The sequence below is a fragment of the Chiroxiphia lanceolata genome, chromosome 4, assembly GCF_009829145.1.
Source record: "Chiroxiphia lanceolata isolate bChiLan1 chromosome 4, bChiLan1.pri, whole genome shotgun sequence".
In the NCBI taxonomy this organism is placed as follows: domain Eukaryota; kingdom Metazoa; phylum Chordata; class Aves; order Passeriformes; family Pipridae; genus Chiroxiphia; species Chiroxiphia lanceolata.
In genome coordinates, this window is record NC_045640.1 from 45134516 (window position 1) to 45149290 (window position 14775).

The window sequence follows — 14775 nt, forward strand, 5'->3', positions numbered from 1 at the left end:
TTCAGTAAAAAAAATTTATTTTCAATATAAAAGTGCCAAAATATTCACCAACATTGTAATCTATTCAGCAACCAGCTTACTCTAGTAATCAAAATTGCAAGCATCTTTATTCACATTTTTAAATCAAATTCCTTTCACACGTTTCCACAATAACCCGAGTCCCTCGAAAGAGGGAAATTTGCATTTCGATTGGCTGCTGTAGTCCATATGTCCAAGTTCATGTAGGCACGGAAAGGGTTAAACCTCGGATAGTATTCCTGCTTACACATAACTGCCTGGTTCTCCACATGGGTTGAATGTTGAGTCGTGGCACTGACGGGGCAGCAGCTTTCATAAACATCACTCTGAGGTGCCCAGATGGAACCAAAAAGTCCAGACATTGGAGACAAGCTTCGGGTGCTTGAGAGGTAGGGCTGTAGAGCAAGATAAAACAATCATGGGAAACTGCACAATGGACCATTTGCCAAAGAAAACTTGAAAACGTAGTACTAAATGGGAGGAAGCAGCACTTTTGCAGAAAATTTGAGAAACACTAGTAGAAAATTGCACAGGAGTTTACAAAGAAATATGGCTGCCGAAATTACAGCAGCATTGCGCGCCAGTGTGTGTTAAGGACCTTCACTGAATCAAGCCACATGAGCTCATCCCTGTAAGGCATAGGTATTACTGTAACAAGAATATACTGTAACAAGAATATACTGTAACAAGAATATACTGTAACAAGAATATACTGTAACAAGAATATACTGTAACAAGAATATACTGTAACCAGTATTCATTTCCGGTCAAGATGCTAAGGAAAATAAGGGAGAAATGGAAGGCACGTGAAGAACACCATCTGTCTTTTGAGAGTTAAAATTAAAACAGAAGGATGCCTAGAAATGACAAGAAAAAGGTTCAAGTATATGTCAGTACAGAAAGACTATGCATACTGGGAGCAGAAAGGGATATTCAGTATGAAAGAGAGACTATAATTGGGAGCTAGGGAATTTAGTTAGAAAATTTTGAAAGCTTATAAAGAACCTCCTGGAGGGTAAGATGTGTTAGTCTGCAAGGAAGTCTCTCAGTGAAGGTCATGGAAGTCTTGGGACTTTTAAAACTGAATGAAACACTGAAATGTATTGTGGAGAAAAGCTCACCAGGGAAATGAACTGAATTATCTAATGTATTTTCCAATCTCTACCTTCTGTGTTTCCTGGCATTCCTGAATAAAATATGAAATAAAGCCATGTTTGTTTTAGGCAAAAGTCTTCTACTAGTTTTCAACTTTTTAACACAGAAGAATTTTCACTTTTACAGTTAAAAATATTTCTTGCTTTATTTGGTTAGTTTTATTCAAAATAAACCTACTGTAAACGAAAAAAACCATCGAAATTCTGAAACAGAGGATCTTGAAATCTGAAGAGAGGAGAAGGTGATTACAATTAAAGACCACCTTGAACTGAAGTCACTACACTGCACTATGGGATGACACAAACATGGCTAGTATGGAATAAAACAGGTCAAAGTCAGCATTCAGAAAGGTGCACAAATCCAGCTTAAATCACTTGGATTTCCTAGCAAAGAAACACCTGTCAAAGTCACTGAGAGCAGCTGTCCATTCAGCTCTACAATTTCCAAATCTTTTGGGTTTTGCTGTCAGCCATTTCTGTGTTTTACCCTCAACTGGAAAAACTGATTTCGATAGGAAAAAGTTTCAGTAGACTACATAAGTCCAAAATGTTTTTCCACATGTAAGATGCTTTTAGTCAATTTTCAGGAAAAAGGATCTGTCTTAAAATTTCAGACAAGGTCACAGTAACATCCCTGACGAACAGCTGGGAAAAAGCCAGGCTACCAATGCCAATACATATGCCAATACCAAATACATATATCAGGCTACTTAAAAGATTAATGAAGAATGTGCAAGCAACAGAGAGGGAGAAGACAGAAATGCACTACGAAGGCTTTGAAGAAGCACGTGAGGGCAGTGCCTCACAGTGACAACACTCACTGTGGAGTTGACATAACTGGTGGGCTCCCAGGCAGGTGGCAAGTTGGGATGAGCATTCCAGGTTGAGGGACAGTTCTGGTCAATGAAGGCTGTATTCTGCACTGCTGCAGTACCTGGGAAGCCACTGGGATAGTTCATGTTTTCTGCAGTTTATAAAAACAGGAAGACAAAGTAAGGCTTTTGCAATATAAACACTACAAACATTTCTGTGGAGGAATGTTGAATCCTGTCAAGAGTGAGCCAGGCTGGAACTGACCTAATCCTTCAGTGACTTCAGGCAGCTTCAGGGTAGCACAGCAGCAAAGCCTAGCAATTTCTGTCAACAGGACAACCACTCTGTATTAGGGAGCCACTAACAAATTGTTATCAGGAGGATGGGATAAAGAGTTGGCAACTCCTCTACTGGAGAACAGTCTTTATTAGCCACAGAACACGCATGACAGAGCCTACCCAGGCCTCATTGCCAACATGTCTCAGCTCTAAGCACCCAAGGGAACACCGTCCTGCCTGTGATACTCTAGTCTGACCTTTAATTATTGCTTAGGTAGGTAAAGCTAAAGAATTCTAGATTGCTGCCAGTGTGCTCCCCAAGCCAAGAAACTCTAGCCTGGGAAGGTAATTGGTCACAAGAGGCCTTGTATTTCACACACTGGAAGGCAGGAGTCTGCCAGAGGGGAAACAAAGAAAATTGTACAAAAGGATTTCTGTAATACTGTAGTCACAAGCATTTCTCTCTATTCCCTCTGAGAGTCCTGCATACTGCCTTTTCAGGCTTAATAACTCCATACGAAGGCCAGTCTTCTCATCCACCACATGCTCACATTGTTTATTTCTACAGAGCACTCAGTCAGCTGGAAAACGTAAAGTCCACTTAAGCAACGAATGCCCAGATGCGTACAGACAAGCTCAGCCTTTTGTTTTATAAAAGGTGAGAGGAAAATAACCATGCTCTGTGATGATTCATAAGCTTACCTTCTGGGAAAGCACCATATTCATTCATCTCTAGTGGACAATACATGTTGGAAAACTGGCTGTCACAAGCTGCATTCCAGTCGATGAAGCTGTCCCAAGAAAAAAAATATGCTGTCAGAAACAATTTGCAGAACTTCTGAAAATTATTTAGAAATATTTATTTAATGTAAAGCTGTTGGATGCAAAATGCCTGTAACGATCATGAGGCTTTTCCCATTCCATTTGTCAATTTTGCCAGTATCTACTCTGTGCCACTACATAATCACAAAGATTCTCTCACTGAATTCTTTTTCATCTGGGAGAATGAACAACTTGTAATGACAGCTACCAGAGTCCTGCTATGCCCGAGTTCAACTTCTTCCTCCATAAAAATAAAGTTGTACTTCTTTCCCACAATCATCGATAATGCGATTTGAGGTAGAAGAAAACACATTCTCAAGCATTTGAATGCTTGAGAATAGCAATTAAAATCGAGATTTCTATTTTCCTCACAACATGTGCTAAAGTCCTGTTAAACAATATGTTTTCTAAACTACACATTAATTTGTAGGGATTATACTTCTTTTAGTTAAATTAATTTCAAAATTTCAAGAAGATTGTTCAAAAGCAATTCCTGAAGACATGTCAGTAGTGAAACAAGCCCTGCTATGCCAAAAGGTTGAAGTAGTCCAAGTCTGGATCCAGTCTGGACAAGGTAGACATATAAAAGGATTTCATGTGAAGCTGCACTAATTCAGTTTTACTATTCTGCCAAGAAGCTATCATAAGCTATCATTACTAAATATCAATAAATAATTACGTGCAAGTAGCATAATACGGAATCTGCCAGCAATCCCCATATATTTCATCTGACTTAAGAGTCTGACAGACCACTGGCCATTGCACCCATTCAACAGGACTGCAGTCTGTTGATATGACAGAATTGAGGTTAGCAGTCTGGTTGGGATCCCAAACCATCACTCAGAGATTTCTGCATTACCACTCTACCATGGAATCAGTCAAGTGACCACAGTGGAGTCATCTGGTCCAACCTCCCTAAGCACATCGCACGGAATTGCATCCAGACAGTTTCTGAATATCCCCAGTAAGGGAGACTCCATAAGCTCTGTGCAATCTGTTCCAGTGCATGGTCACTTGCACAGTAAAGAAATTCTTCCTCATGTTCCTTCACGTTTCTGCCCATTGCCTCCTGTTCTATCGGTTGGCACCACCAAGAAGAGCCTGGCTCCATCCTCTTGACACCCTACCTTCAGATACTTATAGACATTGATGAGGTTCCCTCTCAGTTGCCTCCTCTTGAGGCAGAACAGGCCCAGCTCCCTCAGCCTTTTGTCATAAGAGAGATGCTCCACTCCCTCGACCAACTTAGTAGGTCTCTGCTAGACCTGCTCAAGGAGTTCCATGTCTCTCTTGCACAGCACTCCACATGTGTGGCCTCACCAGGGCAGAGTAGAGGGGTGGGATAACCTCCCTCGACCTGCTGGCAATGCTCTTCCTACTGCATCCCAGGATACCAGTGGCCTTCTTGGCCAGGAGGGCACATTGCTGGCTCATGGACAGCCCGCTGTCCAGCAGGACCCCCAGGTCCTTCTCCTGTCATTTCAGATGACAGCATACGACTTGAAGAACTGGCCGTATTTCACTGCTATGCGGTGGCAGAACATTTCTGCATTTCTCTAGTTTGTGGTGCATCTTTCATTAGTAAAATTTGACATGTGAGTAATGTAAAACACAAGAATTAATCAAGTTCATTACTAGAGGAAGATCAACCCAAAGACACACAGAGCCTGAAATATACCAACTCATATGCCTAAACCACCTTCAAACTGGAATATTTGTCTTTTTATAATGATGTCTGCTCATGCCATTTAACACAAGTACACACTACATAACACATCCTGTGATATACAGAAGCTATGTATTTAGCAAGAGGATAACAAATTTAAAAGCCAGGCCCTCTGCCTGACAATGCAAAAGATGTGAAAGGAATTAATAGCTTTCCAAAATGTAACTAATTAAACTTGAAAGAAGTTATTCTAGAATATCTACATATGAATAGAAACAGCAGTGAATTTGTCTTAGTAAAATTAATCGTTGTGTATTAATGGAAGAGCATTAACAGCTAGAGCTAAGATTGAAGAGGCAGCAAGAATTTAACTACCATCTGCCTTACAAGTCAACTACAATAAGTCAACTACAATCCTCTGCATCACAGAAACCTGAACAAAGCATTAGCCATACTTTTTACATAAAATGTTAACTTGCCTGTTGTGAACAGAGGGGGTTTCCTGGATCATGCACGGTATATTATTCTCAAGGTTGTAGTTTAAACTGTTTGTCATGCAGACTGGCTGGGCAGGCCACAAGTCTCCTGTTGGGTAAAGACCTAAAAAAGGAAAGGGGAATGAAACGCAGAGCAACAGGAAGGAGACTCTGCAAACTCTGTCACAATGACACTTTATTCTCAGATCCACAATAAGGAATGTATGCTAGAGAAAAAATCCAGAGTTACTAACCTATTTTTTTTTTTGTGATAAATGTCCACCTTCAAATCTCAAAATTTCTATTTTTTATAAAAGATATATATAAAGGTTCAACTTGAGAAACAGGAATTCAACAAAACGGTAAGAAATTCCTACAGAGGAAGGTGGCACCCTTCCGCACAGCAGGACAGAAAGTAGGGATGTGATCCCCACTGGCCTCCTTACCCCTACACATCAGTCAGTAAGCACCTCTGAAGTCCAACTACACAAAAACAGTGGCAACAGAGTCAAATTTTTAAGAGACTGGAGCCATTTATAACCGAACAATTTGTGAACTCGTATTTAGCCCCTAGGGCAGATATTCATTGTGCTGCTCTTTATGGACTGAATGCCCTGACTACCCACAGATACCTGGTTCCCATCAACTCTGTGAAAACTGGCAGATGGAGAAAGGAAAAAATCCAAATCAGCAATTTCCATGAGAAAATGGTTGCAAAGTTAGCTGTACTGCATTATTTCATGTGACACATGTTAATACTATTACCATGGAAAAAGTTTAATCAGCATTTGTATCCTATCAGACACACGTTAAACCTACATGAGAAGGGATAGTGATGGGTAGGCAGTGCTGTTGTTTAAAGAACTAAGTGTCCTAACTAGCTTTCAAACTCCACCATGTAGCATGATGCTTTTATGAATCCCACTCAAAAAAAGCTAATATTAATTCCCTTTGAGACACAAGCAACGAAAACTCAAGAGTTTTAACAGCTCAACCCAAACTCACTCATTGCTTTCAAAGAAAGCAAGTCCCAGCTGTGGAAATTTAGAGAGAAAAATGGTCATGTTTGTTTTGAGTCATGTTTGAGCTTCACTTTAACACAGCAACTAATGCTCTTGATCTCCCAACTGCATTGCTTTTGGACATAAATCTGTGCAAAGCAAGAGGATAAAGAAAATAAAGAATTCCTAGAACATGAGTTGAAAGCTAAATGGAGTCTTCACACAGAGCAGATGCAGCAAAAATCGTCAAGGTTATAAGTAAAAATTATCAAGATTATAAGCCTTCATTTGCTAACTTTGGATCTAAGTCATTTAGAAGTTCTAGTAACAACATATCTATTGAGTTGGCGTACACAAATGTTATTAGCAACATCACTGAAACTGCTTGACAAAATGTGCAAAAATCAGCTTCAGGTTTTAATACTGACCTTTATTTTTGTCAGGATCTGCAGGTATGTCAGTGAAATTGGGACATAAGGTTTCAGGATACTGGGGGATGCTGTTCATGTCTCTGCTGAATGAAAATAAAATTTAATTTTTTAAGTCTAGACACTGTTATGTTTCATAACCCAAAGTATTTCAAAGGAAATATACAGAGATGTAAAAAATATTCTAATGAACATCATGATTGTTACTGCTTTCCCACTGTCCTGATCATTCTTATTTTTGAATTACCACTGTGCAATTTTTAAGGTTTTTTTTCCAATTAAAAGCCAGCTACTTATCACACATGCAGTATTAATAAAATTAATATGCCTTAATTATCCCACTTTTATTATCCAATATCAACCTATTGGAAATTAATTCAACAGCTTATCTCTAAAATTGAAAAACAGGCTATAGTTCATGAAGATCAGTAGGACCTCTCATAATGTTTCAACAAATCCCAGGTAAGTTTACTTTTATGTCCATGAAGACACACAAACACACACACTAGCATCAATTTGATATTCATCAAAACCCAACAAAGAAACTAGTAAAAATGAATGGAAAGGAAACATTTTCAAGCACCAGAATCCCAAAGGAAAAGGATTAAATTATTTCTCCTCATGAAAACACAAAGTGAAGAATGAGAAGTGAAATGAGGACTCACACTAATTGTAGATTCTATCTCTAATACAGTAAAGAGGTAGAAAAGAATGTGGGGGAGGGAGGAATCAATTTTCATGCTGTATATCCTAGGAGAACATTATTCCCATTAAAAGAATAGCATCAACTTGAAAGTCTCACTCCCACCTTTTTTCAAAAAACATTACTACTTTAATATAACTAAGTGGAAATATAGTAAGTTGCTTTTCATATACTGAAGATGATCTTCTTCCAACTAGTAAGTACAATCAGATGATCATAAAAAATGACAACAGGTAGGTATAATTTACCAAACTGAGACACAATTTCAAGTTGGTGGTGTTTCTTTAATGTCTTACAGGTGTAGATTCAAATTTTTTACCTGGTATTGCAGATGTTATGAGACAGATTTAAAGTGATAGGAGTTTCAGATGGAAAATCATTTTGTGAAATATTCTCTCCTAAAGAAAAGAATGACTGTGAAAATCAAAGGTCCTACAAAAAAGAAGTATGCATAGAATATACATACACACAAATAGATTCATCAATGGTGTTAATTAAGTTTTCTCTCAGACTGGATTATCACTAACTGCATTAATTTCAAAGCATGCTACCTAAGTCCATGTGGTTTAAAATGCATTTTATGACTCGGATGTGATTACCATACTCTTAATGGAGAGGTTCCCTGTTACTATCAAATCGATTTTGAATTTGTATTTACTTATTTTCCTTTTTTTTTAAGGGGCATTATAATTTGAACAAACAGAAAAGTCATATACACACAATTTGTTATCTTTTAGATCTCAAGTTCAGATACATCATGTCCTATCATTTAGTAATGCAAAGTTTTATACATACACAAATACACGTGTAAGTTCCTGAATATTTTTAAATCATTCAAATCATATTTTTTCATGTACTCAAAGCTGGGTTTGCTTGTGTCACTTCAACATTTTAAAATTATGGCAGTGACAGGGTCTACGCTTTCAACTATTTAATGACATTCAGGCATTCAAAAACTGCAGTAATGAATCACAGCTCCCATTTCTCATAATAGTCAACTGGCACAGGTCTCCTGTCTACTTATGCCTTGAATACGTCTATCTGAACCCCACATCCTCAGATCTGAACTGCTTTCACACATTCTTCATTTGTGCATTTCTTAAATAGCTATAACATTTTAAAAAGAATAATATGATGAAACATAAATTCAAAGGCAGAAATTGCTCTCAGTTCTCCCATCTTTCCATGAAAGCTAATTCAGATTCCACCAGCAAGGAGCCTGATGCTTTCTCTGGAGCCTGACAGGTCACCTTCATTTCCACAAAACTTATGGTATTTCTTGTCAAGTACAAAGTTATTTAAATCTCGCCCTCTGTTTCTGAGAGGTGCCCTATAAAAGGTAAGTTATGTGCCCCATGCTGTGGTAGCCCTTTCCATTCAGAAGGAAGGCAAAAACTTTGCCTGCCACTGTGAAGAGGGACTATTTGCAAAACTTACTGGATGGAAGAAAATGCCTGGCAGTAATCATTGGCTTTTTATCTCCGTCTGAACTGCTGGTACTGCTCCAGCTACCCCAGCTCCCACGACTGGCACGAACACTTCCTGATGAACTTCCACAATCAGAGCTTGAATCAGAACAAAACTTCTCCAAAGACTTCTTTTTGGACCGCTGATAAAAGCTTTCTAAAGAAGTTGGGAAAAAAAACCAACCAAAAAACCAACACAACATTTAAGAAAGCTTTGTCAGTGAAAAGTCATCTGAAACACAAATTTACACATATTCTCTGTATTTACTGACAGTAAGAGAGAAAATATTTACTGATAGCCTCTGTAAATACACCAGCCCCTACCACAAGGAGCTTATGTCCTACACAACATCCCAGTAAAATAAATGCAAGTCAGGATAAAGTGCAGCTACAGGCAATAGGTTGAAAGAGGAAGACATACTGTCCTTTGAAATATACAGTCAGCACTTTAAACGTGGAACATATCCTGGCTGTAGGATCATGCATACTAAGAGCAATGACAAAATGTTGCAAGTAATGAATTCATAAGTGATAGATTCTCCTTTCTTATTATCTCATCAGAGAGGCAAACGACTATTCTATAGACATTGATATCTTTCATCAGATCTCATCTTCCCAAAAGTCAGGGAAAACAGATGATTAAAATCCTGACAGAAAGGCAGGAAGTAGGTACCCAAGCTAGTGGGGTTTTTAAAAAATGACCTGCCTATTCTAAAACTGGTCTTTGCAATACAGTTGCTTCAGTTAACACCAGCTTTCATTTGAACACACAAGACTGTCAGTTCTACACCAAGAACAGATGGATTATGGCTTCAGACTGATTCGTTTTCTGATTTGCATCACCATCCAATCCCCTGGAGAAAGCATGCAGAGCCCATCAGAAATGAGTACGTATTATTTCAGGCACTGTCATCTTAGCATCAGGGTTCAAAAGTGAGAAAAGCACAGGTGTCTCAAGAAAGGAATACAGCTCTAATACCACAGAATCCATATTGTGTTTCTTTCCCCATTTAAGGCAATTAAGATTGCGTACCTGTTTCTCCCTGTATAGACAAGCTTCCAGCTTTTTGGTCTGCTTTACAATTTTCCCCGTTACTCTGAGGACACCAGGCTCTTATTCCAATATTCGCTCTCAGATCTGGCCTTTCAAATTCACCGCACATATGCTTCAACTCACTCTGCTCAGGGACCCTAATACAATCACACCCGAAGAAATATGTTTGCATTTTATATTTGCATTTTTCCTTTTCAGGTATTAAACACTTTAACTACAGAGCTATTGAGGCAGGATGCAGGGGAAGGAAAAGTTTTGGTAGTCTTATTCCCCATCTTTACAGAAACCTAAAAAACCTTTCTCAAAATACAATATCTCACTACACAGATGACTACTTTTCAGAGGGAGAGGTAAAACAACATGTGTATACTTAATGCCATTCTCTAATGCACTTGCAATCAGATGTTAGAGGAATAAGCACTAATGTGTAATAAGCACAGTCCGGTGCTGTACGAATATCCACATACATGGAAAAATGTGCCCTGTGTTCATTTCACTGGCATAATTATAACTAGAATAAAATCATAATCTGAAGCGATCCTAAGTTTTTGCTAGTAAAACTGAAGTATTTCCATCCAGTATTGTAATCATAGAGTATTAAGGAAAATGAATAAAAGCCAGCTGTCAAATTTCTATAGAAAGGGAATGGTTCCATCTTAACTCAGAAAGTAGCAAAGGCTGAACTGGTCCAAGGAACAGACACTGAACTTCAGTATTTCACTTCTGGTATTTTATCCACCCTACTTATAAAGGTGTGCATCCAGCAAAGATTTACACATGTGCTGACTTCCCACACAATGAATAGTAATTTGTGCATAATGAGTTATAACAGCCCCTTCAAATTTACAATCTCCTTGTTAAGTCCACTGACCTCAATAGGACCGCTTGCAATAAAAATTAAGTCTGTGAAGGCTTTGTAGGATTGTGACCTTAATTCAAAGTGCTGGGGGAGGGGAAGGAGGATGATTTTCTCCTCAGAAGTGTTTCTATTCTAGCAGCAGTTTGTAAATAGTATTTTTTAACAATCCAAAATAACTTAAATTTAAAATACATTAAAACAATATTTAAAAGTGATTTACAACTGACTTTAAAATGCATTTAAACAATCCTCATGGGGGAAAAAAGTAACTTTCCACTGTGCTCTCCATATTCTTTAGTCTAGTGCTGCTCTAGTCTTTTTAATCATTATGGCAAAAATGCAAGCCATCGTCTCCTCTCTACATATTTCTCTTCCAAAATTACTAGAAGACAACATTCCCCAGTTACTCAATATAGCAGATGATTCTCCTGAAGATGGAATCATTTCAACAATTTTATTTTCCTTTTTTCACTGAAGGGAATACACAACTGGAATTTCTCCACATAATACACAATGGAAAGGAAGCTAACCATCAAACTTCAGAGACAGCACATTCCAGACTATAACAGAGAGCTACCACTGTTATGCAGAATGGAGTGCATCTATATAAATACAGATTTGCAAGTGGAAATTTTATTTTTTTTTGCTGGTGATACTTAGTACTGCACATTCTTAAAAATAAAGCCTCAGGCAAGGATTGAAGTGTGTTTATTTAAATAGATAAAACAATCCTGCCTAATGTACTATTCAAAACCTGTGGAAACATGACAGTAACTCTGGATTTCTTCATGATTTGGTGAGGCAATACATACCTTGTAGATATATTAACATTCTTCTTCTTATTTTTTCTAGATGTTCTATTTCTATTCCAATTCATATTTGGTACATTTCCTTCCTTTTTCTCCTGAGGTTTCTTCTTCCTATATGCATCTTCTTGCTAAAGGTAAAAATATGAGCTGAGACAATACGTACATTATAAAATGATTTTAACTCAGTCAATGAACTTCACTGCATTTTTCTAGCTAAATTTCTTTGGACAAAATGACCCGACCCAAATGCATAGTTACTTCATGATTTAGTGCCTTTCCACAGCACATCTTCTTTCCAGCACTATGAATCTGATCAGCCTTTCCAAGACTCTGTCCATCAAGACAGCAAGAGATGACGAGAAAAATTTCTGAATTCCCAAACTTAGCATTTTCCCCTTCACAGCATTTAGCTCTGACTTCCAGGGAAATAAAAAAATGGAGGGAGAAAAAGTAAAGCAGTCAATAAAATTCCCAATGTGCTAAAAACAAAAAACATCTGCCAGATTTATGATCAGTTTGTGTACAAGTTCAGCAGCAATAAATCCTCCCTCTCCTCAGCAGCTGGGGGGGCAGGGGAAAGCCTTCATTTGAATTACAACTGAGAAAATTATGGAGTAAGTTACCAACAAATAATAGTAATTTTAAAAAAATGCAAGAAACAAACTGAGCACCATCAGCCACACATGGAAAGAAGTTTGTAACAACAGATCCCAAAATAAGACTAGACCTTTTCTGACATATTCCCCAAGCATGGTTAGCGATTCCTCCTTACACTTTTTTTGCCATGGTATTCCTATCCAGTAGACAGGATATATCCAAATTATTTGGTTTAATAAAGTTCTTTTAGTGTTTTAGGCTGCCTGCAACAAAGGTACAGTCTGATGTGTCTATCATACTCAGGAACTAGAGGTGAAATGATCCTTCTCAGCAACTCTGCAATCTCTTAAGGGGCTTCTGCCCGCTGTATTCTCAAATGCAAATTTCTGATGCAAAGCCCTGTATTTGGAGATCACCTCTGCAACTGAAGCCCAATATGCCCACCTCCCCTCCAGAGAATGTTCCCACATCATTAATGTGGCTGTTAGCTGGCACTAGATTCCAGTACACACGTGCTGCTCTGACAGTAACAATCTCTGGCTCTGATATGGCCAATATCACAATATAAGAGCTGTTTTAATTTTTACACAAACTGTTCATCATTCTATACAGCAGCATTAATACGCAATGGATGCGGGACAGCACATCTGCTTACTTCCTCAGTCATCTGATTTACAGTGTTTCAGATCTGTGACTGTATGTAATAGTCCCTACATACACATACATACCTATATGTGTATACATATATAAACAATAAAAAGATAATTTTAAATTTGAAAAGCAGAAAGATCACAATACAAACCTCAGAACAAGTGGTCTCCTCTTTTGCACAGCATGGAGGCTCTTCCTTAGGTCCCTTATTAATCTTTTTCTCTGTGGAAGGCTTTAGGTTGATCTGCCTTTTTAAATTCTCGCAGCTTTCTGCTTCATTCCTGAGAGGCACTTGCTGGCTATTCCCTACAATCAAACAGTAAAAACAGTTGGCTTGGCATCAGAATGGGTTCCTAATCATAACCACTACTTTTCTTTACAAACAGACTTGTGTTGCTTTCCAAAACATTAGGATACTAAGCTCTAGTCTGATGACACTGAAAATTTCAAAATCAAAAGCTAATGCAGTGTAAAAATTCTTAGAGCGGTTGCAAAAAGTAGCTTTGTGGTTGGTGTGGTGCTGGTTGGTTCATGCTCATGAGCACACCACTCCTAGCACATGCATAAATTACACAAGTCCCGCTCATCTTATCTGAATTTGAGCTATTTGGGTCTCAGCCATCAATCTGTAAGGTAGAATCTGAAGCTAGAGCATACTGGGCTAAAAAAAACAAAAAGAAAAAACCTGCAAGCTGAGTAGGGAGAAGACTTTTTAAGAATGGGTAAATCAAACTAAGGACAGTCTTTACTTGGTGCTTTACGCCTCTGAAGTGCCCTCTGTGTTCACTATGAAGACAAAGGGAAATCATCCTTTTTTAGGATGGGTTCCACATTACAAGTTCCTTTTCTTGAGAAACTTGTGAGGGAGAATTATTATTTTGGTGTAACAAAGTCCAAAAGGTGAAAGACTCAAGAGGAAGCCTGCCTCAAAAACTAGCTGAGTTGTCCAGTTGAGTCACAGTCCTTGCCTGGGCCCTGCCAATGCTGGACAGGACAGCATTAACTTCACCTCTAATCAGTTCCAGGTATCTCAGATATCTACAATACATATACAGTGATGTGCTACAAGACTCTTGACTGCTTTGCATGAGAAATGTCATCACTTATTGAACTGAACTGGTCTCAAATGGGAAAGGCACACCCAAACACTTTTGCCGTTTCCTACCAACCAACTACAACGAGTCAGACACTCTCTCCCCTCTGGAGCAGGCAGCCATGGTGACTGCAAAAGGAGTGCTTGTGAATGAAACATCAGGCAAGGGAGGCTGACAGAACTCTAAAGAACTCTCTGATGACCTCCAGCATACAAACCTGCAAGTACCCAAGGTCTTGAAGACTCCCTGTTTGCACAAAACCACATCTGTAACTATAATCAAGATACAAACACCGCAACATGGAACTTTTTAGACTTATTTATCCCATGAAACATCTTGAAACAATTTGAAATACTCACATCCCTGACAGCGCAGAAAACCACAACTGCTAATAGACAACAAGGGAGCTTACCTTTAGAGCTTTACCACTGAATACAAGTGACTGGTAACTGTGTCAGGACTCCTGAAACCCTCTCTCAAGGTGGAAGTTTTGTCAATGAAAGTAGGTCTATTATCTCCCAACTGGTTTATGTATAATCATGATTTCCACAGCCTATACTCAAAGCTACTTTCCTGTGCACACAAATACAGTTAAGACATAATTACTGACTCCCACATCCTCCCTCTCTCTCCCCCCATCTGATTTCCTAATTCAAAACAAACAATAAACAACACTGCAGTTTAGGAGCACAGGGTCAAAGTACTTTGTACGTATGAGTGAAACTATCCTGCCTCTACCTGAGACTGCACACTTGTACCTGCTGTATCTCACAGATGACAACACAACGAGAAGCAACGAGCCCGTGGTAACAACTACATGTGACAGCAGGGCCTGAAATCCTTCTGTGATCGCTCACTCACTCAACTCTGCCACAGCTACAGCAAA

General features: G+C 38.6%; 1 protein-coding gene across 1 annotated transcript in view; it reads right to left on the reverse strand.

Moving 5' to 3' along the window:
• Positions 1-14775, reverse strand: part of TMEM131L (transmembrane 131 like) — a 76224-nt gene continuing 61449 nt past the window's right edge. Inside the window, 10 exon segments of the mRNA XM_032686681.1 lie at positions 1-413; positions 1994-2136; positions 2966-3054; positions 5231-5351; positions 6657-6739; positions 7679-7757; positions 8797-8982; positions 9859-10016; positions 11551-11675; positions 12947-13101. Of these exon segments, the coding sequence (XP_032542572.1) occupies positions 135-413; positions 1994-2136; positions 2966-3054; positions 5231-5351; positions 6657-6739; positions 7679-7757; positions 8797-8982; positions 9859-10016; positions 11551-11675; positions 12947-13101 (1418 nt within the window). The 3' untranslated portion in view covers positions 1-134.